A 27,105-nucleotide genomic window follows, 5' to 3' on the forward strand; every position below is an offset into this window, starting at 1 on the left:
GCATTACCCAGGCGTTGAAGGCGCGCACTTTATTGCCTCCTGACAAAAGACTGTTAAGGACTTTTGTGAGCCGACTGAAAAAGCGCTCCTTCACCGACCGTCTAATACCCTCGCCCTCAATACCCAACGACTGTGACATACCAAGGTATTTATAGGTTTCTGATTCAGAGATAGATCTGAAAGACATTGTCTCAGAAAGTTGTAAATTTGTTGAATTTACAACCTCCCCCAGCTGTACATGCATAACCGCACACTTATCGACACCAAACTCCATTCTGATGGCGGTACTGAAAACTTCTGTGGTTTTCAATAGCACCATCAAGTCTTGGTTATTTGGCGCAAATAGCTTGAGGTCATCCATGTACAGAAGGTGAGAAATGACTTCACCCTCTCTCCGAAGCTGGCAACCTAACCCTGAATCCTTCAGCAGGGTGCTGAGGGGATTCAGAGCTAGGCAGAACCACAGGGGACTCAGACTGTCACCCTGAAATATTCCTCGCTCGATCCTTATAAAGTCCTGCGGGCCAGGGCGGTCATCTCCACCTCCTGGTTGACGAAGGACTGTGATCCACTGCCTCATACACGCACTTAGGAAGGATATTAAAGCTGCATCAAGTTTATACAGCTCCAATACCCTTCTCAGCCATGAGTGAGGCACCGAATCATAGGCCTTCTTATAGTCAATCCAGGCGGCCGAGAGGCCCCCCCTGTTCCGCCGAACTTGCTGGCATATGGTCATGTCTATGAGGAGGAGCTCTTTAGTACCACGGGACCCAACCCTACATCCATTTTGAGCGGACGCCAAAATGTTGTTAGCGACAATGTGCGCGTTGATTTTTGCTCTCAAAATGGATGTAAGGAGCTTGTAGAGTGTAGGCAAGCACGTGATGGGTCTGTAGTTCTTCGCTTCCGTGGTACTACCGGACTTGTAGAGCAGGAAGGTCACACCAGTTGTTAGGGAAGGTGGGAGGGAACCGAGCTCTAGGGCTTGTTGGAACTGCGTTGCCAACCGTTCGTGCGAGCATCGAAACCATTTTAGCCAGAAGTTGTGAAATCCGTCCGGTCCAGGACTTTTCCAGTTCTGGGCCGTACGGATGGCACAACTTACATCGTCGGGGCTGATGGTAATAGCACCCATAGGTTCGATGTTCTCGCACTCACGTTCGACAACGTCTATCCAACGGCCCTCCGTGTGTTCAACAGGCACTGACCAGATGCTACGCCAGAAATCAGTCATGGCAGTAGCATCCGGCAACCGCATGTCGGACACACGAGGATCGGCTTCCTCCCACCTTCGGTATACCTTCCTTTGGTCACTTTGAAAGAGACGATTCTGCTGGAATCGATCCACACGCTCTCTGTAGCGGCGAATACGGTTTGCCCATGCATAGACTTTCTGCTTTAGAAAGTCGATGCGCTCTGTGACATTGGCCATGTAGTCGCGGGGCCTGACATCCGTCCCCGCGAACGCCTGGTTCACAAAGCGCATTACTCGGGGGCGATTGTTGCCCCCCCTAAAGCAGATCAACTTTGCAATGAGAGTCCTAAACGAGCTGATACGTCGCTCGATCCGCGCTTGCCATGCAGGGACACCTCCGGCGGTCCTAGGTGCACGTTCAGCGTCCGGTAACTTGACTCGAGCAACACGGCACGCCGCGATGGCTCCGCAGTACATGATCGAGTGCGTATCTTCTAAATCTTTACTAGTCCGTAAATGTGGCTCAAGTAAAGCGTTTAGGGCTCCCACTTGCGCTAGATTGCGTCTATTCATAGGCAGACGTGGTAGTCGTGGCCTAGAGATGGTTGTGGCGCGATACTGCGTAATCGCCTCTTCCAAAGTCCTCCTCACTTGCTCATTAGCAGAAGTACTCACACTCGCACAGTCCCCATCGTCGGTATTAAAATCAACCCGCGGCGCCCCCGGTGCCAGGTCGGGTGCGGGCACCGGATCCGGCGATGTGGCGGGCAGATCTCGTACCGAGGTGGAGTCCGCGCGAGCAGAGAGAGCCTCCTGGCGAAGCTGATCAAGTGTCGCGTCATCCAACCGCTTTAACCGTTGAATGACACGCACCTGGTCCGATAGTCGCTGCTCCGATACGGTGATGGTAGGTTCAAGTGCCTATTATTATTATTATTATTATTATGTTCGTCCTTTACATAATCTCGGGACCATGGGGTCCCGGACATTTGGAAGGCGTGCGTGGGGCCGAAGCCAACACGCAGAGGCCCCTTGTAAAAAGACAATTTACTCTAAAAGGTGATGTGACACCAACCGACGATTATCCCTGTATGCACTATAGTAGTGCACCCAAGGACAAGCCCCGGTTAGTGCAGGACTATTGCAATGATAAGAAACAAAATAAACTAGACTATTGTGTTGAGATGTTAGTGTACTGGTTACCGGGTCTATGGAAATACTATGGCACCTGCCCCAATCTATGTTTAAAAACACGAAAAAAATGGACAGGTGGTGACTCGCCAACTCACAATAGGGGTCCCCGAAAACGGCCGCTCTCACGGAGCGACAAGGGGACAACATCGCGTGAGTGGCTCAGGGTGTGGAGAGGTGTGCACCGCTTTCTACCCAGTGGCTGTAAACACTCACAGCCACTGTGCCAACTCGCGTCTTATGCATATTTCACTTCCACCCTGCGAGCATATAGCTCTGACACCCCACTCTGGACGGCCGGTAAAGGCAAGCCAGAGGTGAGAGTCCTGCGGCCCCTGCTCAGTGTTCACTCCAGCCGGCCAATGAAGGCAAGCCGGAGGGAGGGGCCTGACCGACTCTCTGGGGTATGGGACCCAAGGGACGTCACTTCCCATTCAGCTCGCCACAAGCTGCCCTGGGGGCTTATTATTATTATTATTATTTCTCTTTATTAATCTTTTTTCTTAAGTTAGGATTTTTATAATATGTATATAAAAGTAAAATATAAAACACTAACATAACATACATATAAACACATTATAAAAAACCTAACCTAGGGTGCCGCCAGCAGCGAGGCAGGGCCCAAGCTGCCGGTGGTCAGGGCCGCAGAGAGAGGAACCGGCGGACTATCCGCGCCGTGTCCAAGATCACCGCCTTCTGCATCTGACCCTTGATCCAACCACCCAGCGAGAGTCTCTCTAGGTGTTGGTCGAGACTCTTCGCAATGAGACCGTTCGCTGACACGACTATAGGAACAATGATCGTCGAGTCAACATTCCACATGGCGGTTATCTCGTGAGCCAAGTCTAGGTACTTGCTGGACTTGTCCTTCTCGGCTTTCACGAGATTCTCATCATGGGGGATGGTGACGTCGACGAGCACAGCCCGGCGCTGCGTTCGATCTATGAGCACGATGTCAGGCTTATTGGCTACAATAGTCCTGTCAGTGATGATAGACCGATCCCAATAGAGCGTGGCACGACCATTCTCGAGAACTGGCACAGGTAAATACTTGTAGTACGGTACTTCGCGGTCCACAAGGCCATATAGAAGAGCAAGCTGCTGGTGAAGGAAGGTGGGAGAGAACCAAGCTCGAGGGCTTGTTGAAATGCTGCCAAGCAGGAGTGCGAGCATCGGAACCATTTTAGCCAGAAGTTGTGCAATCCATCCGGCCCAGGACTTTTCCAGTTCTGGGCCGTGCGGATGGCACAACTTATGTCATCGGGGCTGATGGTGACTGCCCCCATAGGTTCGATGGACTCGCACTCATGCTCAACAACACTCATCCAACTCCCCTCGGTGTGTCCGACAGGCACCGACCAGATGCTACGCCAGAAGTCAGTCATGACAGTAGCATCCGGCGTCTGCGTGTCGGACGCGCGAAGGTTGGTTTCCTCCCACCTTCGGTACACCTTCCTTTGGTCACTCTGGAAAAGACGATTCTGTTGGAATCGATCCACACGCTCTCTGTAGCGGCGAATACGGTTTGCCCATGCATAGACTTTCTGCTTTAGAAAGTCGACGCGCTCTGTAACATTGGCCATGTAGTCGCGGGGCCTGATATCCGTCCCCGCGAACGCCTGGTTCACAAAGCGCATTACTCGGGGGCGATTATTGCCCCCCCTAAAGCAGATCAGCTTTGCAATGAGAGTCCTAAACGAGCTGATACGTCGCTCGATCCGCGCTTGCCATGCAGGGACACCTCCGGCGGTCCTAGGTGCACGTTCAGCGTCCGGAAACTTGACTCGAGCAACACGGCACGCCGCGATGGCACCGCAGTACATGATCGAGTGCGTATCTTCTAAATCTTTACTAGTCCGCAGATATGGCTCTAGCAAAGCGTTTAGGGCTCCCATTATCGCTAGATTGCGTCTATTCATAGGCAAACGTGGTAATCGTGGCCTAGTGTCGGGTGCGGAGCGATACTGTGTAATTGCCTCTTCCAGAGTCCTCCTCAGTTGCTCATTGGCTGTGCTACTCACACTCTGCGCGAACTCCTCCTCGTCGGCACTGAGATCCACCCGCGGCGCCCCCGGTGCCTGGTCGGGTGCCGGCACCGGATCCGGCAACGTGGCGGGCGGGTCTCGCGCCGAGGTGGAGGCCGCGCGAGCAGAGAGAGCCTCCAGGCGAAGCCGATCAAGTGTCGAGTCATCCAACCGCTTTAGCCGCTGAATGACACGCACCTGATCCGATAGTCGTTGCGCAGTGACGTCGATGGTCGGTTCAAGGGCCTGAAACAGAGGATGCATCCGGACAAACGATACGCGGATAGATTAGTTCCCCCCTCTGTAGCCCCATAGTAGGCGCGCATGACGTTCTCATTCATGGATTGAGACCATCGCATGCGACGCACTACACCACCGGCAGCGGGAGCCGTGGGCGGGGCAGGATGTCCCGCAGGCCGCAAGCGTGCCGGCAGCGGTGGCCGCCCTCGTCGCGCAGGTGGTCGTGGCGGCGGCGGCCCGCACTCGTCGCTCGACTCGCTGGTGTCGGGCGCAGTGGCGAATTCATCGCCCGACGACGATTGCGAGGAGACGGACGAAGCGGGCGAGGGTGGTGAACGTGCGCATTGTAGAGACGCTGATTGACTGCGTGTTTTGCTTCTCGTTATCATTCCTTTGACGTATGTATCTTGTAGTACATGTCGAACATATTTATGGTAGCTTATACCCGATATATACTTGATCGTATGTAGACATGTCTAGGGTACCATTTCCCATAAAAGTAACTTAAAAATCAACACGTAAATACAAAATATAGAAAATAATTTAAGAGAAATTAGAAAAACACGTTTGAAGTTGACAGCGTCATTTTTTTTTTTTTTTTTTTAATTATTATTATTAAATGTAGTAAAGTTTTCATTTTGTCAAGTGGTCGTCGCTCGCTACGATTATGATTGATTATGATTATTGGATACTGTGTAGTGGTGTGTGGTCCACGTCCACGTCAACCTGTGAAAGCTGATTACTTATCCTTTTATCAAAGATAGATATAACTCCGTAATAGATGGATACAGTCTAAGGAAAAAACGTGCCTCGAAAATCACGAAAATTTGATTCTCGATCAGACGGCGCTACTAGCTTTGGCCTACTGTCGTATAGATGGCGTTGACGGTTTCGTTTGTTATTTAACAATTTTAACGCATATCAGTGAAATAACATGGGTCAAAATCATAAAAATAATTAATGCAAATAAAAAAAATCATTTATCCATATTTAAATACATTTTATCGTATTTTTATAAATCTTCATTTTTAGTTTTAAAGTGTGTCGACAGATGGCAGTGAATTTACTGGGGTTACAAAATTTACTATGACAGTACCGCTCTAGTATAAGTTACTCTATGCTTTTATGAATCGATTTCTCAAACGATTTCGTTTACACATTCTTATCTGACATGTGTTATGTTATGTAACATATTTTGACAACACTTGATCATCTGAGATAATATCATGATCAGATATAATAAATAAGAAAAAATATTGATCGAATGTCGGGATATTCAAAGCCAAGTGCGACCCGGACTCGAGCACGAACGGTTCCGTACACAAAAAACGGCAAAAAAGTCACGTTTGTTGTATGGGAGCCCCACTTAAATATTTATTTTATTCTGTTTTTAGTATTTGTTGTTATAGCGGCAACAGAAATACATCGTCTGATGAAAATTTCAACTAGCCTAACTTCAGCCTGGTGACAGACAGACAGACAGACAGCGAAGTCTTAGTAATAGGGTCCCGTTTTTACCCTTTGGGTACGGAAACCTAAAAATGGACAATACAAGTTTTCAAATGCGAAAGGGTAGCGTCCCCGTGGGTGGTTGCGGAAAGGGTGGAAAGCCCTTTATCACTCATTAGTTGTACAGTCGCCATCAGATACATCGGAGCGGCCGAGGTGTTCACAATATCAGAACACGCACTCAAACGCCTTGACAATAGAGGCGTGTTCAGATATTTGTGAGCACCTCGGGCGCTCCGATATATCTGATGGCGACTGTACTAGGAGGATATAACCAAACTCATTTCTCATGCTCTGAAAGAGGGTCATTGTTGTTCTAAAAGGTGTGCAGGAAATGATACGTATCTGTACTAGAGCATTTTACGTTCGAAGTACGATTTTTTAAATTTTTATACGATAAGCAATTGAAGTTTGAGTTAAAATGGATTTGTTATACAATTTCCATTCTGATATTTGACTCTTCATTTCATAAAAAACGATACTTTTGCCTGAATTGTTAATTGAACGTACCCTCAAGAAATACTATAAAAATGTATACTTAGTCATATGCATTTTACTTTCCTCGTATTCGAAATGTGTTTAACTCGGGCATCATTTCAGCCTCGGACTATTGACGGTCCCACTGCGTTCGAGCGCCAAACTACCTCCCTTTCATCCCTCAGTTAACAATCTTTTTTTTATTTCATACATGGAAAACCAACAGCTATAAACATTTTTAAAGCTACAATAGAATTACAGAGCCAATTACAGGTTCTCACTTATAAAAATTAAATATACAAAAATCAAATATAACTAAAATTCAGTTCAACACACAAGTACCGACAGCACAAGCCAAGGTTAGTGTGTACTGCCAGCTGCAAAACCGCATAGACACAACAGGAATGGAATTCATTCAGAAAGTAACCATGCACTTCAACCGCTGACTGCACAAAACTTTAAAGATTAAACAAAAAATAAATAAAAAAAAACAAAAAGCAAATACACCTATAAAGGACAACTTTAGTAAGCCGAGCCCGAACCTGCGCTAGAAGTATCACCCATATAAAATGCAATTAATTTCTTTCTTATTACAGATATGCTATCATTGAATATATCGAAGTCTAAATTAAGCAAAACTTTATTTAAAGTCTTGCCTGCCCTGCACAAAAAACTGTTTTTTCTATATTTAGTGGAAGCCTCGTTAGTACTAATGGGACGTAAGTGCCTTAACCTTCTCGATGGAACAGTGAAAGAGATTTTACTAAGTAAACTAGGACAATCAACATGGCTTTTAATAATGTTTATTAAATACAAAATATCCGCAATTTCCCGGCGTTTAACAAGTGGGATTAAGTGATGTTTTTTACACAGCCTAAAATAATTAGCAGAATTATAATTTACATGCATTTTAAAGCAGAGGAATTTTATGAATTTAGTTTGTAATCGCTCAATCCTATCAACATAAATTTGATATTGAGGATTCCAAATCTGAGATGCATATTCCAGCTTGCTCCTTACATAAGCACAATACAGGATTTTAAGGGTCTTAGGACGAGTAAAACAAGCTGAACTACGCATTATAAATCAATTTTAGCAAAAATTTTCATATCATCAGCAAAACTAAGTAATTTTGAAAACTGGAAACAGGTACTAATGTCATTTATAAATATGTTAAATAGAAGTGGACCTAATAAAGAGCCTTGGGGCACTCCGCTTGGTATAGCTACCCAGCTTGACATATAATTATTGATCACCACCGACTGGCATCGATTTTTTATATAAGATATGAACCATCTTAAAAGATCACCCCTTATACCAATTAAGTAAAGCTTAGATATTAGAATATCATGATCAATTCGATCAAAAGCTTTACTATAATCAGTATAGATTACATCCACTTGACGGCCATTGTCCATTGCCTCTGAGACAAAGTCATTAAGTAAAGCAAGATTAGACACAGTTGACCTACGTTGGACAAACCCGTGTTGAGAGTTATCTATGGAATTTTTGAGTACAGATGAAACCTGTATGTGGACTATTTTTTCTAATAATTTAGCTATAATACACAATTTGGAAATGGGCCTATAATTAGTCACATCCGTTTTAGGACCTTTCTTTATAACAGGAGTAATAAAAAGCCGATTTCCAGATCGCGGGAACGGTACATTCGGCAAACGAACGGCGGAACAATAAGGAAACAGGTTTGGTTAGGGTTTTAGCACAGTTAATATAATACAAGGCTGGCACTTGATCGGGACCCGCTGACTTACTTGGATCGAGGCTCAGTAAGAGTTTAGTAACCAAATCATTATCAACCGAAATACTAGCTATATCACCAATAGAATCAGCACATACATGGAGAGTACCACTATTCGAAGAGTTATGCGATTCAGGATCCAAAAAACTTGTTTTAAAGTAATCACAAAACGCATTGCAAATGTCAACCCCTGAGTTCACAGTAGTATCACCATAACGTACACTACTAGGAATGCCAAAAGATTTAGATCGAGATTTTATAAAAGACCAGAATTGCTTAGGATTTTTACTAATATTATTTTCAACCGTTATAGTGTAATTTATGAAACATTGCCTTTCCATACGTTTAACTCTGTCCCTCTGATACTCAAAAGCAAGCAAATCGCACTTATTACCATATAGTTTATATCTGCGACGATATTTGTATTTTTCTTTAATAGCCTTCTTAAGCGAGGATGAGTACCATGCTGGGTATGAACTTACGGTAATTAACTTATGAGGGACATACTTATCTCTCAAGTATTTAAATTTTGAATAAAAAATCACAACAATCTACTATTTATTAACAGGGCAGGTGTCGCTGACCAACCACATGATGTGGTTCGAGCCTGAGACGGAAGCGGACACCGAGCTCACGGAACTCGTTAAAGCCATTTCGGTAAGGGGAAGAACGCTCGAAGTGCACCTAAAGCCCCCTCCACACTCGTGCTCGAATCGCGGCGCGGAGCCGCGAACGCGAGTGTGGTCTCAAACATCAAACATTTATTCAGCAAATAGGCCACAGGGGCACTTTTACATGTCAATTTTTACACGCAATACAAAACCAAAATTTACAAAAAACAATTACAAATATGGAATCAATAAAATATTAGATACTTTGACAGAGATGTATCCAGTCTAAATGTCGAATTACACAAAAAAAAACTAATAAAAAATATACAAACAACAGACAATTACTAAAATTGTTTAGAGATGTAAAAGTCTCTAGGTGTCAGAGATAAAATATGTATAATAAAATTAAAAAAAAGACGATCATCAAATTATCCTTAGAGCTGTAAAGGGTCTCCAAGACTTGAATTGTTATATAAGTAATTATAAGACAAGAAATTAAATCAGACAGACAAGAACCGAATGAAGTGTCTCACGTTAATGCCACTCAAAAGTAAAGTTACATAGGACGTAACATGAAGCCTGTGTAAACTTAAACAGACCGGTCTCCACAAACAGCACCCGTTCACGAGTATGACGCGTATCTCAGCCGTCGTTTCCCTCAACCTTCATTCGGGAAAGTGGCGACCCGATCAACGACGCCACCGCTCTAGTTCGCTAATCAACGCATAGCACCAGTCTATCTCGCTATAACGTAATTAAGGAATTCGTTTAGGAGGTGCAAGCGCGACCTGCTTGCCCTTAGAGCTGGTCAAAGACGCCTAGTCTTTCTAAGATGGCATATAGTCGAGAAATTGTAACGGGTACCGCCGTGGCGAGGTGGCCTAGGGGTTCATGGCGTTAGCCGCGATAGCTAAAGACGCCGGTTCGAATCCGGCCTTCACCGCTGGAGGGCTTCGTCACTTTTTAGGGTTCCGTACCCAAAGGGTAAAAACGGGACCCTATTACTAAGACTCCGCTGTCCGTCCGTCTGTCTGTCTGTCTGTCACCAGGCTGTATCTCATGAACCGTGATAGCTAGACAGTTGAAATTTTCACAGATGATGTATTTCTGTTGCCGCTATAACAACAAATACTAAAAACAGCATAATATAAATATTTAAATGGGGCTCCCATACAACAAAAGTGATTTTTTTTGCTGTTTTTTTCCGTAATGGTACGGAACCCTTCGTGCGCGAGTCCGACTCGCACTTGGCCGGTTTTTTCTTTAATATATGACATCTATTACAGTATTGCCATTAGATTTTATCCAGGCGCTTTACTTACTTTAACTGCTGGAACGAATTCCACGCAGACGAAGTCGCAAGCAAAAGCTAGTATATCACATAATTATTTAATTAACTTTTAAATGTGATTTATTAAACTTAATAAATACTTAAATGGCATGAGGTATATCTAGGTCTGAAATAACTAACTTATAAAACTTAAAAACTAAAACTAAAAATAAATAAAACTAATCTTAAAACTAACTAAAAACTATTCCCCTGCGGCATGGTGCCGTAGATGCTGGCAGCATTTCCTCGCTGTATCGCAATGCTTACTCTTTGTGCGAGGAAGCTGCCAGCTCTACTATCACCGGTGACGTCTATTATTCTTTTAGCCAATTCCTTAAATAATGAAGACGCGTTCGGACCCCACGGGCCATTATTCTTTAATTAATACATATGGCATTAATACATTTATGAGCTCTAATCAGACTAGGAATAATTATTTTAGTTCGTTTGTATTTGGGGCATTTTCTTTGAAAAGGAACCTTATTGTCGATGGCGCTTACGCCGCACAGCGTCGCGCGGCATTGTATTTATATCGGAGCATCGTTTATAATGGCGTAAGCGCCGTCGACAATAAGGTCCCTTTTTATATAAATTACCACATTTATCTTAGATCGATCGGTACTGTTACCCCATCTTCTCGTTGTCGGGGGGCTGGCCGCCGGCGCTGGAGCGCTACATGGCGCAGAAGAGCGCACAAGAAGGCGAGCCGCGCTCCAGGCTGCCCGCCTTCACGCAGGAGGAGATCCAGCTGGTTAGGGGTAAGTATTGCCGTCCAGATGTCGGATGCCGTCCAGGCCAATGCAATGAAAACACAGAAACTAGATATTACCAAAGATAGATATAACTCCGTAATAGATGGATACAGTCTAAGGAAAAACGTGCCTCGAAAATCAAGAAAATTTGACTCTCGATCAGAGGGCGCCACTAGCTTTGGCCTACTGTCGTATAGATGGCGTTGACGGTTTCGTTTGTTATTTAACAATTTTTACGCATACCAGTGAAATAACATCAACAACAATAACATGGGTCAAAATCATAAAAATAATTAATGCAAATAAAAAAAATCATTTATCCATTTTTAAATACATTTTATCGTATTTTTATAAATCTTCATTTTTAGTTTTAAAGTGTGTCGATAGATGGCAGTGAATTTACTGTGGTTACAAAATTTACTATGACAGTACCGCTCTAGTATAAGTTACTCTATGATAGTAATAAATAATAAAGTATTCGAATTTCGTACGTGACAGGATCATACGATTACCTCGGTCTGAATCACTACACGACGCGCACGGTGCGGCGCGCCGCCGCGGGCGAGGAGGTCGGCACTTATCTGTTCGAGGGGTTCGAGGAGCTCGGCGTCGCGCTCGGCGCCAGGCCGGAGTGGCCCCCCACCATGTCTCACTGGTTCATGGTGAGCACGTTGTACTACACGACGCGCACGGTGCGCCGCGCCGCCGCGGGCGAGGAGGTCGGCACTTATCTGTTCGAGGGGTTCGAGGAGCTCGGCGTCGCGCTCGGCGCCAGGCCGGAGTGGCCCCCCACCATGTCTCACTGGTTCATGGTGAGCACGTTGTACTACACGACGCGCACGGTGCGCCGCGCCGCCGCGGGCGAGGAGGTCGGCACTTATCTGTTCGAGGGGTTCGAGGAGCTCGGCGTCGCGCTCGGCGCCAGGCCGGAGTGGCCCCCCACCATGTCTCACTGGTTCATGGTGAGCACGTTGTACTACACGACGCGCACGGTGCGCCGCCGCCGCCGCGGGCGAGGAGGTCGGCACTTATCTATTCGAGGGGTTCGAGGAGCTCGGCGTCGCGCTCGGCGCCAGGCCGGAGTGGCCCCCCACCATGTCTCACTGGTTCATGGTGAGCACGTTGTACTACACGACGCGCACGGTGCGCCGCCGCCGCCGCGGGCGAGGAGGTCGGCACTTATCTGTTCGAGGGGTTCGAGGAGCTCGGCGTCGCGCTCGGCGCCAGGCCGGAGTGGCCCCCCACCATGTCTCACTGGTTCATGGTGAGCACGTTGTACTACACGACGCGCACGGTGCGCCGCCGCCGCCGCGGGCGAGGAGGTCGGCACTTATCTGTTCGAGGGGTTCGAGGAGCTCGGCGTCGCGCTCGGCGCCAGGCTGGAGTGGCCCCCCACCATGTCTCACTGGTTCATGGTGAGCACGTTGTACTACACGACGCGCACGGTGCGCCGCCGCCGCCGCGGGCGAGGAGGTCGGCACTTATCTGTTCGAGGGGTTCGAGGAGCTCGGCGTCGCGCTCGGCGCCAGGCCGGAGTGGCCCCCCACCATGTTTCACTGGTTCATGGTGAGCACGTTGTACTACACGACGCGCACGGTGCGCCGCGCCGCCGCGGGCGAGGAGGTCGGCACTTATCTGTTCGAGGGGTTCGAGGAGCTCGGCGTCGCGCTCGGCGCCAGGCCGGAGTGGCCCCCCACCATGTCTCACTGGTTCATGGTGAGCACGTTGTACTACACGACGCGCACGGTGCGCCGCCGCCGCCGCGGGCGAGGAGGTCGGCACTTATCTATTCGAGGGGTTCGAGGAGCTCGGCGTCGCGCTCGGCGCCAGGCCGGAGTGGCCCCCCACCATGTCTCACTGGTTCATGGTGAGCACGTTGTACTACACGACGCGCACGGTGCGCCGCCGCCGCCGCGGGCGAGGAGGTCGGCACTTATCTGTTCGAGGGGTTCGAGGAGCTCGGCGTCGCGCTCGGCGCCAGGCCGGAGTGGCCCCCCACCATGTCTCACTGGTTCATGGTGAGCACGTTGTACTACACGACGCGCACGGTGCGCCGCCGCCGCCGCGGGCGAGGAGGTCGGCACTTATCTGTTCGAGGGGTTCGAGGAGCTCGGCGTCGCGCTCGGCGCCAGGCTGGAGTGGCCCCCCACCATGTCTCACTGGTTCATGGTGAGCACGTTGTACTACACGACGCGCACGGTGCGCCGCCGCCGCCGCGGGCGAGGAGGTCGGCACTTATCTGTTCGAGGGGTTCGAGGAGCTCGGCGTCGCGCTCGGCGCCAGGCCGGAGTGGCCCCCCACCATGTTTCACTGGTTCATGGTGAGCACGTTGTACTACACGACGCGCACGGTGCGCCGCGCCGCCGCGGGCGAGGAGGTCGGCACTTATCTGTTCGAGGGGTTCGAGGAGCTCGGCGTCGCGCTCGGCGCCAGGCCGGAGTGGCCCCCCACCATGTCTCACTGGTTCATGGTGAGCACGTTGTACTACACGACGCGCACGGTGCGCCGCCGCCGCCGCGGGCGAGGAGGTCGGCACTTATCTATTCGAGGGGTTCGAGGAGCTCGGCGTCGCGCTCGGCGCCAGGCCGGAGTGGCCCCCCACCATGTCTCACTGGTTTATGGTGAGCACGTTGTACTACACGACGCGCACGGTGCGCCGCCGCCGCCGCGGGCGAGGAGGTCGGCACTTATCTGTTCGAGGGGTTCGAGGAGCTCGGCGTCGCGCTCGGCGCCAGGCCGGAGTGGCCCCCCACCATGTCTCACTGGTTCATGGTGAGCACGTTGTACTACACGACGCGCACGGTGCGCCGCGCCGCCGCGGGCGAGGAGGTCGGCACTTATCTGTTCGAGGGGTTCGAGGAGCTCGGCGTCGCGCTCGGCGCCAGGCCGGAGTGGCCCCCCACCATGTCTCACTGGTTCATGGTGAGCACGTTGTACTACACGACGCGCACGGTGCGCCGCGCCGCCGCGGGCGAGGAGGTCGGCACTTATCTGTTCGAGGGGTTCGAGGAGCTCGGCGTCGCGCTCGGCGCCAGGCCGGAGTGGCCCCCCACCATGTCTCACTGGTTCATGGTAAGCCCGTCATTATCCTCTCGTTGTCCTGGCTTTTGACACTAGACGGGGGATAAATAACGTCACGGTGATAAAGTCACCGTGACTCGCCGTCAAAATGGATTTCTCTATCTACCTACCCTTACCATCATAACATTTTACCCAACATGAATCTATAACCTATCTGTATCTTTATAGTAAGTATTTATATTATCTGTATTTTTATATTTATCAAATAGTTCTAAGCTACCCTCCGGCCCGGGGTGCCACAGAAAACCAGCGCTGTGGTATTTATTTATACCAGAGCATATGCTGAGTGGCGTCCTCTTGTAGCCACTATAGCGGCGCGAAAATTTATGTTGTAATTCCTTAACCCTTACCTTACTCCTTTTTCTATAACTACCATGTACCTAGCTTTAAGTGTTTAGTGAGTAAGTTCTTTTTTTGTAACTGATGTGGCACTGTTTGTAGAAGGTTTTTACAATAAATGTCTTTTTCTTTCTTTCTTTCAAAATGTGTCACTGTGACTTTTCACAAAAGAACAACGCTACAAAATCACATAAGTTTCTACTGTTCCTACCGCAGTTTCTGTTACTCAAATCACGACAAACGCGGAGCGTGACGCTACTGACGCTGTGACTGTCTCGGCTGTGTTCGGAAGTGGCGAACATCGGATGACGCCTGAAGCGATACCACAAAATGTCATGCAGTGACACGGGTAACAGACGTGACATAGCACGGTGACTTTTCACTGTGACTTTTTTTGGACGGGATCGTCAGTCACTGATATCAAAATGTAACGCTTTTCCCCATGTCTATTTGACACGGTTCATGGGAGCCTGAGGTCCGCTTGGCAACTAGTCCCCCAAAGGCCAAAGTACTAGTTTTTTTTACGAAAACGATTATCATCCAGAGGGGAAACTAGCTTATTGGGATTAGACCGGTTTCACGCGATCTTTATCTTTACCGAAAAGCGACTGGTATAGTACATTTCGATGCTAGTGCGGAAAGAATGACATTTCCGCACGTGTATCGAACGACGTTTTTTAATACAGTTGCGAAAAAATAAGAAAAACAACAAGTAAGGAATTCGAAACTTTTATATTATTAATTCTGTGGCATCATTGACATTGACATTATGAAGAGGTGTTTTTTAGCTGGGTGTTATTATTATTGAACCCACTTCAATGAAAGTTTTTTTTTTAATGCATGTTCTATAAGACAGAAACAATTGTAAATATAAAACATTGTACTATTATTACCCAAATATCGTTAATTACGATTATTTGTGTATCATACATTTATAAAAACAATATCGAATGTTGCCTTTGGAAACTTAAAGCAGAAAGAAAAAACGCCTCTTCTTTGACAGGCGTTCCGTTCCATTCAGTTCAGACAATTTATTAAGAACGGTTTTTCAATATTCAATATATATAAAAAATAGACGTGTTATAATGATGAAGAGGTAAGTAATAAAATATGTAATATTTTTTATTTTATTTTATTTATTTGGAAAGCAAACAGAAATAAGTGAGCAGGAGATGAGTTTACAAATACACATTAAGGACATTCACTTATTCCCTTAACAGTACTCACTAAAACATGTAATGGAAATATACTACACTTAAACTACTCTTAGGGTACTAAATACAGTTACCAATTTACTAACACTAGGTGCAAGCTCATCAAACAAAATTATGACTACTAAGGGAGAAAGAGCCAAAGTAAAGAAAAAAAAAACAAAAACAAAAATAAACAAAGCAGTAACGACTAACAATACTATTTCACAATAATAGCTACTATGTAGGTATTATGCCTATGATCTCTTATTAACTATACATTGCCAATTTCAGTACTTTTTTCTTGAATTGCAGTTTACTGTTATTAAAAGATATCGACTGAAACCCAGAACTTATTGTACTCATCACAAATACGGTGCAAAGGTGCGCGAGCGCCAGCGTGGCTTGAGGATAGCGGGACGGCAAAAGAGGCGAGGGATCGTAGTGAGCGCGCACTGCGTGTAGGGACTCTAAAGTGAAGTTGCTCAAGAAGTTCGGAGCTTTTATAACAGCCCGTACAAATATTAAATAGCGTTGTCGCGTCAGCCAGTTTACGTCGAGCTTCAAGAGTTGGAAGGTTATATTTTTTAAGAAGAGCAATGTAGGACATTTTTTTACCTGTCAGTCTACGGTGCATTGACCTCAGGAACCGCTTTTGCACCATTTCAATAGCATTGGAATATTTATTATATTTGGGGTTCCAAATTACGGAAGCGTACTCGAGATATGGCCTTACGAGTGCCTTATAAAGCTTGAGATAAGACGAAGCAGTCTTAAAAGGTTTTGTTGAACGTAATACAAATCCTAACATTTGCATAGCTTTGGAGACAATATTATCAACATGAACATTAAAATGCAGCTTATCATCATATAATACGCCCAGGTCACGACACTGATTTACCTTCTTTATTGTTGTGTTCCCAATACTATACTCGGACTTGACAATGTTTTTGCGGTTCTTAGTAAAGGTAATTTGCATACATTTGTCTGCAGCAAGTTGCAGTTTGTTACGCTGACAATAGTTGAGAAACGAATTTAAATCACTTTGGAGCATTGTGGAATCATTTTCATTTTTGATGGCTTTGTAAATCTTGAGGTCATCAGCAAACAAAACAAAGCTACTATTCTGGAAGCAAAGCGAGATATCATTAATAAAAATAACATATAACAGTGGTCCTAATATCGATCCCTGAATTACGCCGGATGTGACATCGGTTTCCCTCGACTTGAAGCCATTAACGACAATGATTTGAGTTCTATTGGATAGGTAGGATATGAACCAACGGAGGAGATTACCACGAATACCATTGAAGGCAAGTTTTTTGAGTAGGAGCAGATGGTCAACTTTGTCAAAAGCTTTGCGAAAATCGGTATATATGACATCCACTTGCTCCCTCGTATCCATGGACTTGAACAAGTAATTACTGTAAAGCAGCAAATTTGTGACAGTCGACTTTTTTTTCATGAATCCATGTTGCTCAGGTAGAAGAGTACTTTCAACGGAAGGGTAAACAATATCATGTACGAGACCCTCGAAAAGTTTAGGGATACAAGATTGAACCGAGATAGGTCTATAATTTGAAACCTGTATTTTAGAACCCGATTTATGTATGGGAGTCACATAAGAAACTTTCCAACGTTGCGGAAACGTGCCCGCCAACAGACATTTGTTAAAAACTATGTGTAACGGGCTAAGTAAAGCGTGAGCCGTATTTTTTATAAAATAAGGATGGATTCTGTCTGGCCCAGCGCCCTTGTTGGCGTCAATAGTTTTGATCTTTTTAAGGATATTAGATTTAGTTAATATTACATCGTATAACGCGCCAACCACAAACGTCAAGCCAAGCTCGCGTATTGGACGACTTCATTGCTGCACCCGATGAGCCAATCACGGCTCCGAATCGCAACGCGCTGCGCGTGAGCGACCGTATACAGATACGTTCCCGCCGCTCCCGCGCAGTCCGGCAACCGACGCGGTACAATTGATACACCTCTATCTAATATTTTGTTAATTCATAAAAGTAATCAGTGTTTAACTCTTAAGTTATCCAATTGTGTACTCTACCAGTGCAATACTTAGCAGAATACACTTTTAATCTGATATGTGTGTCTTTTCACTTTAAAATATAGCCTCGTCATCGAACCCCGAGCTAGCTGGCGCTACAAAATGGCTGCCCAAGTGTGAGGCTATAGTGAAAAAGTGGACATTTGTGCCGTGATTCGTTAAAATAAACAATATAGTGTAATAAAATGCCGCCTAAAGCAAGGAGAAATCGACGTGTGTCGACGCCGACGCGAGATGACCTCGAGCCCGCTCGAGAAGGTTCTTTCACCAGAGATGACGTCGCGACGCTAGTGGAGTCGTTACAACGGTCGCAAACCAACGCCTTCAGGGAACTGCTGGAAAGCGTCATCACAACCTCTAGGCACCCGTCGTCGTCTACTACATCGACACCGTTTCCACTTTCAGTAGAAGGAGGAAATTTCTCTCGCTGCAAAGCTCGATTCGCTGGAAATTCAGAGGAGTCCATCGAAGGTTTTATTGACGCCATTGAAGCCTACAAAGATTGTGCAAATATCTCGGACGATAACGCCATTCGAGGGTTATCTATGCTATTAACGCATTCAGCCGCAGATTGGTGGCAGGGCATAAAACCTGAGACAACTTCATGGGCCGAAGTAATTGACAGCTTGCGCCATACCTACGGCGACAATCGAGCTCCGCCGCGCATTTACCGCGACTTATTTGCTACACCTCAAGGCGACGAAAACACTCATATTTACGTCGCGAAGTGTCGAGCGCTGTTTTCAAAATTGCCGCGCAACGAGTTAACTGAGAAAATACAGTTGGACATGGTGTACGGACTTCTACACAAACGAATACGTAAACGTGTTAAGAGGGAAGAGTGCGCAACGTTTAAGATATTGTTACAAAAGGCGCGCGCTGTCGAAGAATCGTTGAACGAGAGTACGAACGATACAAAGGCCGCCGCTTCCAAGAACGTGAGCCACGCCTCGCCGAGTCGTCCCGTCGCCGTGTCAAAGCCGCCGCGCGCTACCGCGAGCGCCGCGCCGCCGCCCCGCGAGCCCCGCGCGCCTCCGCCGCGTCGTTCAGATGATAACAGTGATAATAACAATAACGCGTCCGCCGCGAAAAAGTCGTATAGTAAGAAGTGCGGGTATTGTAAACGTTACGGGCACGTAAAAAAAAAAAAAAAAAAAAAAAAAAAAAAAAAAGATTAAATTAGCCGAAGTGTTAGAGAGAAATAGTGCAGTCTTCAGTCTAGGGGGAGCGCCCACTCCAATTGTTGAACATCATATTGACACTGGAGACCATGCACCTATATCTGTACCTCCATATCGGCTCACACCTGCAAAGAAGGAAATAATGAAAGCGGAGATTGAGAAGATGCTCCGGGAAGGGATAATAGAGGAATGTGAATCTGCTTGGACCTCACCGGCAGTTCTTGTTCCTAAGAAGAATAATACTGTCAGATTCTGTGCTGATTATAGAAAGCTGAATAGCATCACAAAGACAGATAACTATCCCTTACCCTTAATTGATGAGCTGCTGCAGTCAACCGGAAGACATTGCTACATAAGTACCATAGATCTGAGATCCGGATACTGGCAAGTAAGTGTGAATCCAGCTGATCGAGATAAGACCTCGGTGATCACACCATTCGGTACCTACCGTTTTGTACGGATGCCATTCGGTTTAAAGAATGCACCTGCAACCTTTCAGCGGTTGATGGATAAATTCAAATCCGGTGCCAGCTTGCAAAATACTACAGTTCTAGCTTACCTGGACGATCTCCTGGTGATATCTAACAGTTTCGAGAAACACCTGCAAGACCTGCAACTTGTGTTCGACCGACTACGTCAGTTTGGCTTAAGAGCAAACCGAGAGAAATGTGTTTTTGCCTGCAAAGAGGTCAAGTACCTTGGACACCTCATCACCCCTGACGGTATAAAGCCAGATAATGGGAAAGTTGAAGCTATCTTAGCCATGAAGGAGCCTAATAACCTCAAGCATCTTCGGACATTTCTCCAGACCTGCGCTTGGTTCAGAAAATTTGTTCCAAATTTCTCAGCGGTAGCTCAGCCGCTCACCAAGCTTACCAAGAAAAATGAACCATGGAAATGGCATGACGAGCAACAACAGGCCTTTGCGGAGCTCAAAACCAGATTAACTTCTGCTCCAATCCTGGTGCAAGCGGATTACAGCAAACATTTTATTCTACGGACTGACTCAAGCAACTATGCTCTTGGAGCTTGCCTTATGCAAGGCGAAGGCCATGATGAGCGTCCCATTGAGTATGCCAGCAGGCTGCTCACTCCGGCAGAACGCCGTTACAGTACAACTGAAAGAGAGTGTTTGGCTGTGATCTGGGCTGTTGAGAAGTACCGGCCCTATATTGATGGTCATACAGTTTTAGTGAAGACGGATCATCAGCCGTTGAAATGGCTGTTGACTCACAAGTCACCAAGTGGTCGCCTTATCCGGTGGGCACTTAAACTGCAAGGTTTTGACATCAAATATGAATATACACCTGGAAAGGCCAATGTCATAGCAGACACATTGAGTCGACCGGTCTGCGATGAAAACTCCAAAGAAGAATGTGGAGTCTGCTCTATTATTATTGATATTCCACAAGTTAACGCGACGGAACTACGAACTGCTCAGCTCAATGATCCAGAAGTCGCCAAGATTGTTCAAGACCTGGAAGACTCTGATCCCATTAACGCAACCAGATGGCTAGAGAGAGGATATGTCATGGCCCAAGAGGTCCTCTACTATTACAATCCCAACTCTAGAGTCGGAGGAAGCTCAGCTGGTAGTACCCAACTCTATGAAGGAGGCCGTCTTAAAAGAGTACCACGACGCCCCAACAGCTGGTCATCAGGGCGTAGAAAGGACTCTCGCACGCATTTGTCACAAGTATTACTTCACAGGAATGCGCAAATACATCACGGAATATCTAAAACAATGTGAAGAATGTCAACGCAACAAGAAAAGCGACGCTGACCAGCACCGACGGCAGTCACCTTTGTTTTGCGTTAATGACCTAGTTCTGGTAGACACTCATTTGCTTAGTAACGCTTCTAAAGGTTTAACAAAGAAATTCATGCCAAAACGGGATGGTCCCTATCGTATTAGTAAAGTAATTAGTCCAACTTCTTATGTTGTAGCTGACATACAAACCAATACCGACCTGGGTAAATACCATAGTTCTGACTTGACACCATTCACACCAGGTCAAGGTATTCCTTCGGTGCCTGTCCAACCACGGCGACTACGTGGTCGCCCTCGTAACTTAGCGCGAGATGATAATGTTACCAAGTCCCCAACGGGTCGTTCTGGGAACTTGGAGGGGGAGTGTATAACGCGCCAACCACAAACGTCAAGCCAAGCTCGCGTATTGGACGACTTCATTGCTGCACCCGATGAGCCAATCACGGCTCCGAATCGCAACGCGCTGCGCGTGAGCGACCGTATACAGATACGTTCCCGCCGCTCCCGCGCAGTCCGGCAACCGACGCGGTACAATTGATACACCTCTATCTAATATTTTGTTAATTCATAAAAGTAATCAGTGTTTAACTCTTAAGTTATCCAATTGTGTACTCTACCAGTGCAATACTTAGCAGAATACACTTTTAATCTGATATGTGTGTCTTTTCACTTTAAAATATAGCCTCGTCATCGAACCCCGAGCTAGCTGGCGCTACAATCGGCTACTTTTGCGGCCGATTCAGAGCAGGGTACTTTTTCAAGGTCGTTGTAATCAATTGGGAGACATGGTTCGAACACCGATTTAAAGAAGTCCGAAAACATTTCCACCATTTCTTCCGGAGAATCCGATAACTTGTCATTATGGAGCATCTGGGGTGGGTACTCAGATGACTGACTTTTTAATGATTTTATGTATGACCAAAACGGTTTTATGTTATTACGTAAAGACTTCTCGGTATTAGAAACATAAATATTAAAGCAATTCGATATCAGTTTTTTACACCGAGCTCTGAGAAGAGAATATTCAGAATAAACAGCTAAGGAGCCATAAACTTTTCAACGGTGCCATATTTTTATTTTTCTTTTAAGGGTATTTTTTAATGCTGGAGAAAACCATGTAGGGTATTTAGATGACTTATTATTTACTAACGATACGTTGTTGTCAATTATGTCGAATAAGAGAATGTAAAAACGATCAACAGCGTCATCCGGGCTTAGATGAGAAAGTTCAAGTTCCCAATTGTTAACTGTATGGGGTTCGTATGAAGAAAAGGCCGATTTCTAACACGAAGATGTATTATGTAAAACACACAATTACAAAAAATGTCACGAGAGCGTATGTGCATAGGCTCGCGGCCAGCAGCGGACTCCCTGGCGGCACATAGCAACGAGTTGCATTAGATATGATACAAACAATTTTCAGCCTTAAGTCTAAACTATTAAAGTCTAATTTAACACGACAATGATTTTTATAAGTAAAACATAACTAGCTACAGATATAAAGAGCGCATCGCCAACACTCCCCACCCTAGTGCTGCCTCAGCACTAATCAACTAAAGAGATAGGTGCGATGCGTGCCGCAGACCGACGCCAAGTCTTTACCTCCACCAGCCTTATGCGCCCGTCCTTACCGGCAAACACTTGAGTGACCAAACCTTTTGGCCACATGTTGCGGGGAGAGTTCGGGTCCACAACAAGGACGAGGTCGCCGACTTGCAGCGGCTTCCTTTCCTCGTGCCATTTCCTTCTTGGTATGAGGTCGGGTAGGATCTCCTTCAACCATCTCTGCCAGAACATATCGGTTAGCCGCTGAGCTGTACGCCAGTGTTTCCGCAGGTACAGATCAGAGCCGTCAAAAGAACCGATAGTAGGCAGATTTGACGACGTGCCAAGAAGGAAATGGTTCGGTGTGAGTGATTCCACACCTCCATTTTCTACAGAGACGTGAATCAGGGGACGACAGTTCACTATATTCTCGACTTCCGCCATAAGCGTGCTTAAAACTTCGTCCCGTGGTGCACGCTCATTTAAAATTACTTTGAGAGACGTTTTTACGCTACGAATTAGCCTCTCCCACGCCCCACCCCAATGGGGGCTAGCGGGAGGGATAAAAGTCCACTCCATACCTTTGTTGGCACCGTAGCTTTTCAGCTCTTCGGCGTTCAGTTCCTGCATCGATCGCTGCAACTCAGTACAGGCGCCACGCAGGTTCGTCCCATTATCGGAGAACAGGTGTGATGGCCAGCCACGCCTAGCCGCCATCCGATGCAGCGACATTATCAGCGAGTCCGAAGTCAGAGAGGAGACTAGCTCAATGTGGATCGCGCGCACCGTCAGGCAAGTATACAAAACTCCATACCTTTTCTCACGGCGTCGTCCCACGACGACCTCCATCGGTCCGAACAGGTCTAAACCGCAGTATGAGAATGCACGCTGATGATGTGCCATTCGTGCACTTGGTAAGTCCCCCATTCGCGGAATACGCGGTTGACACTTACGGATTCTGCACAGCATACAGGATGAAGCTATGAACTTAACGGTTGGTCTTAGACGTAAGATCCAGAACCGTTGTTTTACCTCATTAACTATGGTTTCTTGGTTCCCGTGCGCCAGCTTCACGTGATAATCTCGGACGATCAACTTACTCACCTGATGCCGACCATCGAGTATTACCGGCCTTTTAACATCAATAGGTACGTCTGTTACAGCATCTATGCGGCCGCTCACTCGCAGCAGACTATGTTCGTCAAACACCGGTGACAGAGAGACCAATCTACTGGTGCGGTGCAACGGCTTACCATTTTTAATAGTGACGATATCTTCGCCGAAGGACTCCGCCTGTGCGTGCTGTATAAGCAATCTTTCAGCTCGTTCCATAGTACCGCAATCAACTTGTCCTTGAAGACCTTTGCATCTGTCGATAAACGCTAGTACCGTAGCCGTGGCCCGCTTCAAGCGTAACCAAGAAGAAAACCGCAATGGGTCCGGTACAGCCAATCCAATTGAACCCTCATGTACGACAGCAACACATTCAGGCGACGCGGCGTCTGACTGTGACAAAATAACATCTTTTGGCCACAAGGATACGTCTTCATATAAAAAATTCGGACCCGCGAACCATTTATCTAGTTGAGCGCAATCGAAAGTCTCCCGCGTAGCTAAATCCGCTACATTTAGCTTTGTAGGTATATAATTCCACTCGTCTACGCGGGATAACTCATCAATTTCGCCCAACCGGTTCGCTTCGAACGTTTTATATGAGCGCGTATTGTTACGCACCCAATGCAACACAGTTGAACTGTCGCACCAAAAGTAACGCCGCTCGGGAACTATCTTGTGCTCCTTACCTATTGTATTAGCCAGCCTTGCGGCTAATAGTGCAGCTTGTAACTCGGCCTTAGGTACTGTCAATGGTTTTACAGGCATAACTTTACATTTACTGGCAATAAAGGCAACTTTAATACGACCATTTATCTCCCAACGCCAATAAGCAACAGTACACATAGCCCGAGTACTACTATCACAAAACACATGCAATTGTAAGTTATTATAACCTACCTTTGCCGTACGCGTAGCGCTTGTAGGTTCTGCTACGGATTCGTAGACCTTCGTAGCGCATGACGTAGGCGCAACGTTGCCAGGCGCAAACGTCGATAGCGGCAACGTCGCGCTCGGGGTACCAGCAGATGCTCCGCTCAGGTGATCTGCCGTCTCGCTTACTCGCACAGGTGGAGACTCGTCATCTCCGTGGTTGTGATTGCGAACAGCTGATTGATAGCACCTTGGTATACGTATGTCGCTAATTACCTTAAGTAGGTCAATCCATTTTCGCCACTTGTTGTAAATAACATCCGGAATGTAATCATTCCAGTCTATATTTAACCGCCAGGTATCCTGCAGCATAATACGACCCTGAATGGTGAAAGGAGATAATAATCCTAAAATATCGAAAATCGACATTATTACCCTGAGCATAAGACGCTTTGTAGGACGCTCATCACCGTTGACAATACTTTCGGGAATCCGTTTTAATGATAAGTCGAATGTCAACTTATCATCGGCCGGATACCATATTAGGCCGAGAGTACGCTCACCTTGTTGCTGCTGATCGACTTTAAACCTTACGGCCGCTGTACCTAAGGTTTGATTTGGCAGACTGTTTAAAACCGAGACACTGTTGCTAGTCCAGTTTCTCATCTCGAAACCGCCGGCACTGTGAATTAAATTTATATTTCTTACCATTTTGATGGCCGCGGTTTCGTCTGCAAAACTGTCTATGTAGTCATCTACGTAATGCGAGTTACATATCGCATCGACAGCGTCCGGCATAGTTGACTCGAACCGTCGCGCGTTCAAGTTTTTGATAAACTGACTAACAAAAGGACTGCAATTAGCCCCAAACGGAAGTGATGTCATAACATACGTTTTAGTGCGTCAGTAGGGTTGTCCCTCCATAGGAACCTTAAAGCGTGTTGATCTTCGACTCGAATCTTGATCCTTAAAAACATATCCTTGATGTCGCCAGTTACTCCAATCTTGTTTTCCCTAAAGCGTAACATAATACCAAATAGTGACGACAGCAAATCGGGACCTGTTAATAAGAAATCGTTTAAACATAAGCCATTTACCTTATTTGCTGAGTCGAAGACCAAACGCAGACGCTTTTTGTTGACGTTATCTACTCCGAAATGAGCGAGATACCATGTTTTGGGCCTCACCTGAGTATCTGACAGCTGAGATGCGTAATCATTTTGAAGTAAATGCGTCACACGCTCCCGATACCTTTCAGCAAAACCAGAGTCTTTTATCATTTTATTTTCTATACCTTTCATCCTTTTAAGAGCGCTAGGATACGAGTCAGGCATGGATGGGTGGTCCTCCTTCCACGGCAGGCCGACATGCCAGCGGCCGGCGCGCAGCTCCGCTGACTGCTGCAGCTGCGCCACCGCGCGCGCGTCCTGCGCGTTCTGCCGCGGCGCGCATGTCACGCCCATCGTGTCCACTTTGAATGACAGGCGGACCTCCTCATGGATCTGCCTTAACAGATCGAGACCCTCTGAGGTATCCGTCGTGTCCTCCATATCTGAAATAAAAAGGTTAGACTCGACCTGCGTGGGCGGGCGGACGCCCTGCGGCACGTACATCTTCCCATGAGCGCACCAACCCAGGGGAGTGAGGCTAGCATACCCCTCGTTATTTTTACCTTCTCTAATTTGTAAAGGCAACATTAAATGATAATTATCTTGACCTATTAACATCTCAGGTTTTGAATCGGAAGTACATAATTTATCTCTAATATCTTTTAAATGAGTACAGTTAGTACATTTTAAAACTGATAAACTTTGCAACGGTACACTCAAATCGTCGACACTACGCACTCTTAAATTATGCACCTTATTGTCTATACCCGTAATGTTCACATTCACAATGGTAGAATCGCGCACTAATTCGCTGCCGAGAAATGCACCTTGTGTGCAAAACGTGCTAGTACGTCCACTTAATCCCGCGCGCCGCGCTAATTTCGAACTTATTAAACTAATCGAAGAACCATCGTCCAATAAGGCCGTAGTTGAAAATACACCGGTAGGTCCGTGAACATTGATACGTACTACTTTCAGCAACACCGTTTTATCACTTACGTTAATATGCGTCAAAGTCTCAGGAACAGATTTGGATTCGAGGTCTTGCTGCGTTGACGCACTCGTAGTAGGACATGTTGTAGAACTCGAAGGGCCCGATGATGATGATGACGCAAGCGGTACCTCCATCTTATTTACCGTGTAGTGTAGGAGTCGATGATGTGCTTCGCCACAATCGTCCTTATCGCAAGCAGGCGCACGGCACGATTCTCGTTCGTGTTTCGATAATAGGCATTTATAACATAAGCCGTTTTTTCTAACGAATTGCCACCTGACTTTGCGCAGCGCTCGTTTAAACTGTTTACAATCGGTTATCTTGTGAACAGATGTTCGGCAAAATAGGCATTTTTTATCGCTTCCTTCGCCGTGCACTAATATTGTATGGTTACGTGCGTTGTTAGTGTCTGAGGTTTTATGTTTGTAACTCTCACTTTTAGTGGCCATATAGGTACTTGCAGTGGTTGAAATCTTGACTGCCTCCTCGTTAAGAAAGTCAGACATGATGACCAATCTAGGTTTTTTACCATCTTTGATTAAATTGAAGCTATAATCTGACCACTTCGATATTAGTACGGTCGGCAGCTTAGATAAAATTATGGAAACTATGTTTACCCCCTGTAGGTGCTCCTCTTGACCGACCGCTCGTACTGCTTCCACGTAGTTCTGAACTTTTAACGAGAACGTTATAATATCTTTGTGGTAATCTTGGTGCAATGGTTGAAGCTTTTTAATGTCGTACAATATGCGG

General features: G+C 46.5%; 1 protein-coding gene across 1 annotated transcript in view; it reads left to right on the top strand.

The window, feature by feature from the left end:
• The window catches only part of LOC134751299 (uncharacterized), a 58,337-nt gene that overhangs the window by 24,785 nt on the left and 6,447 nt on the right, over window positions 1-27,105 (top strand). The window contains exons 7-14 of the mRNA XM_063686685.1: window positions 8,967-9,055; window positions 10,950-11,097; window positions 11,590-12,111; window positions 12,210-12,413; window positions 12,512-12,865; window positions 12,964-13,167; window positions 13,266-13,619; window positions 13,718-14,163. Of these exons, the coding sequence (XP_063542755.1) occupies window positions 8,967-9,055; window positions 10,950-11,097; window positions 11,590-12,111; window positions 12,210-12,413; window positions 12,512-12,865; window positions 12,964-13,167; window positions 13,266-13,619; window positions 13,718-14,163 (2,321 nt within the window). The remainder of the gene's footprint in view (window positions 1-8,966; window positions 9,056-10,949; window positions 11,098-11,589; window positions 12,112-12,209; window positions 12,414-12,511; window positions 12,866-12,963; window positions 13,168-13,265; window positions 13,620-13,717; window positions 14,164-27,105) is intronic.

This window comes from Cydia strobilella, chromosome 21 (genome assembly GCF_947568885.1).
Source record: "Cydia strobilella chromosome 21, ilCydStro3.1, whole genome shotgun sequence".
In the NCBI taxonomy this organism is placed as follows: Eukaryota; Metazoa; Arthropoda; class Insecta; order Lepidoptera; family Tortricidae; genus Cydia; species Cydia strobilella.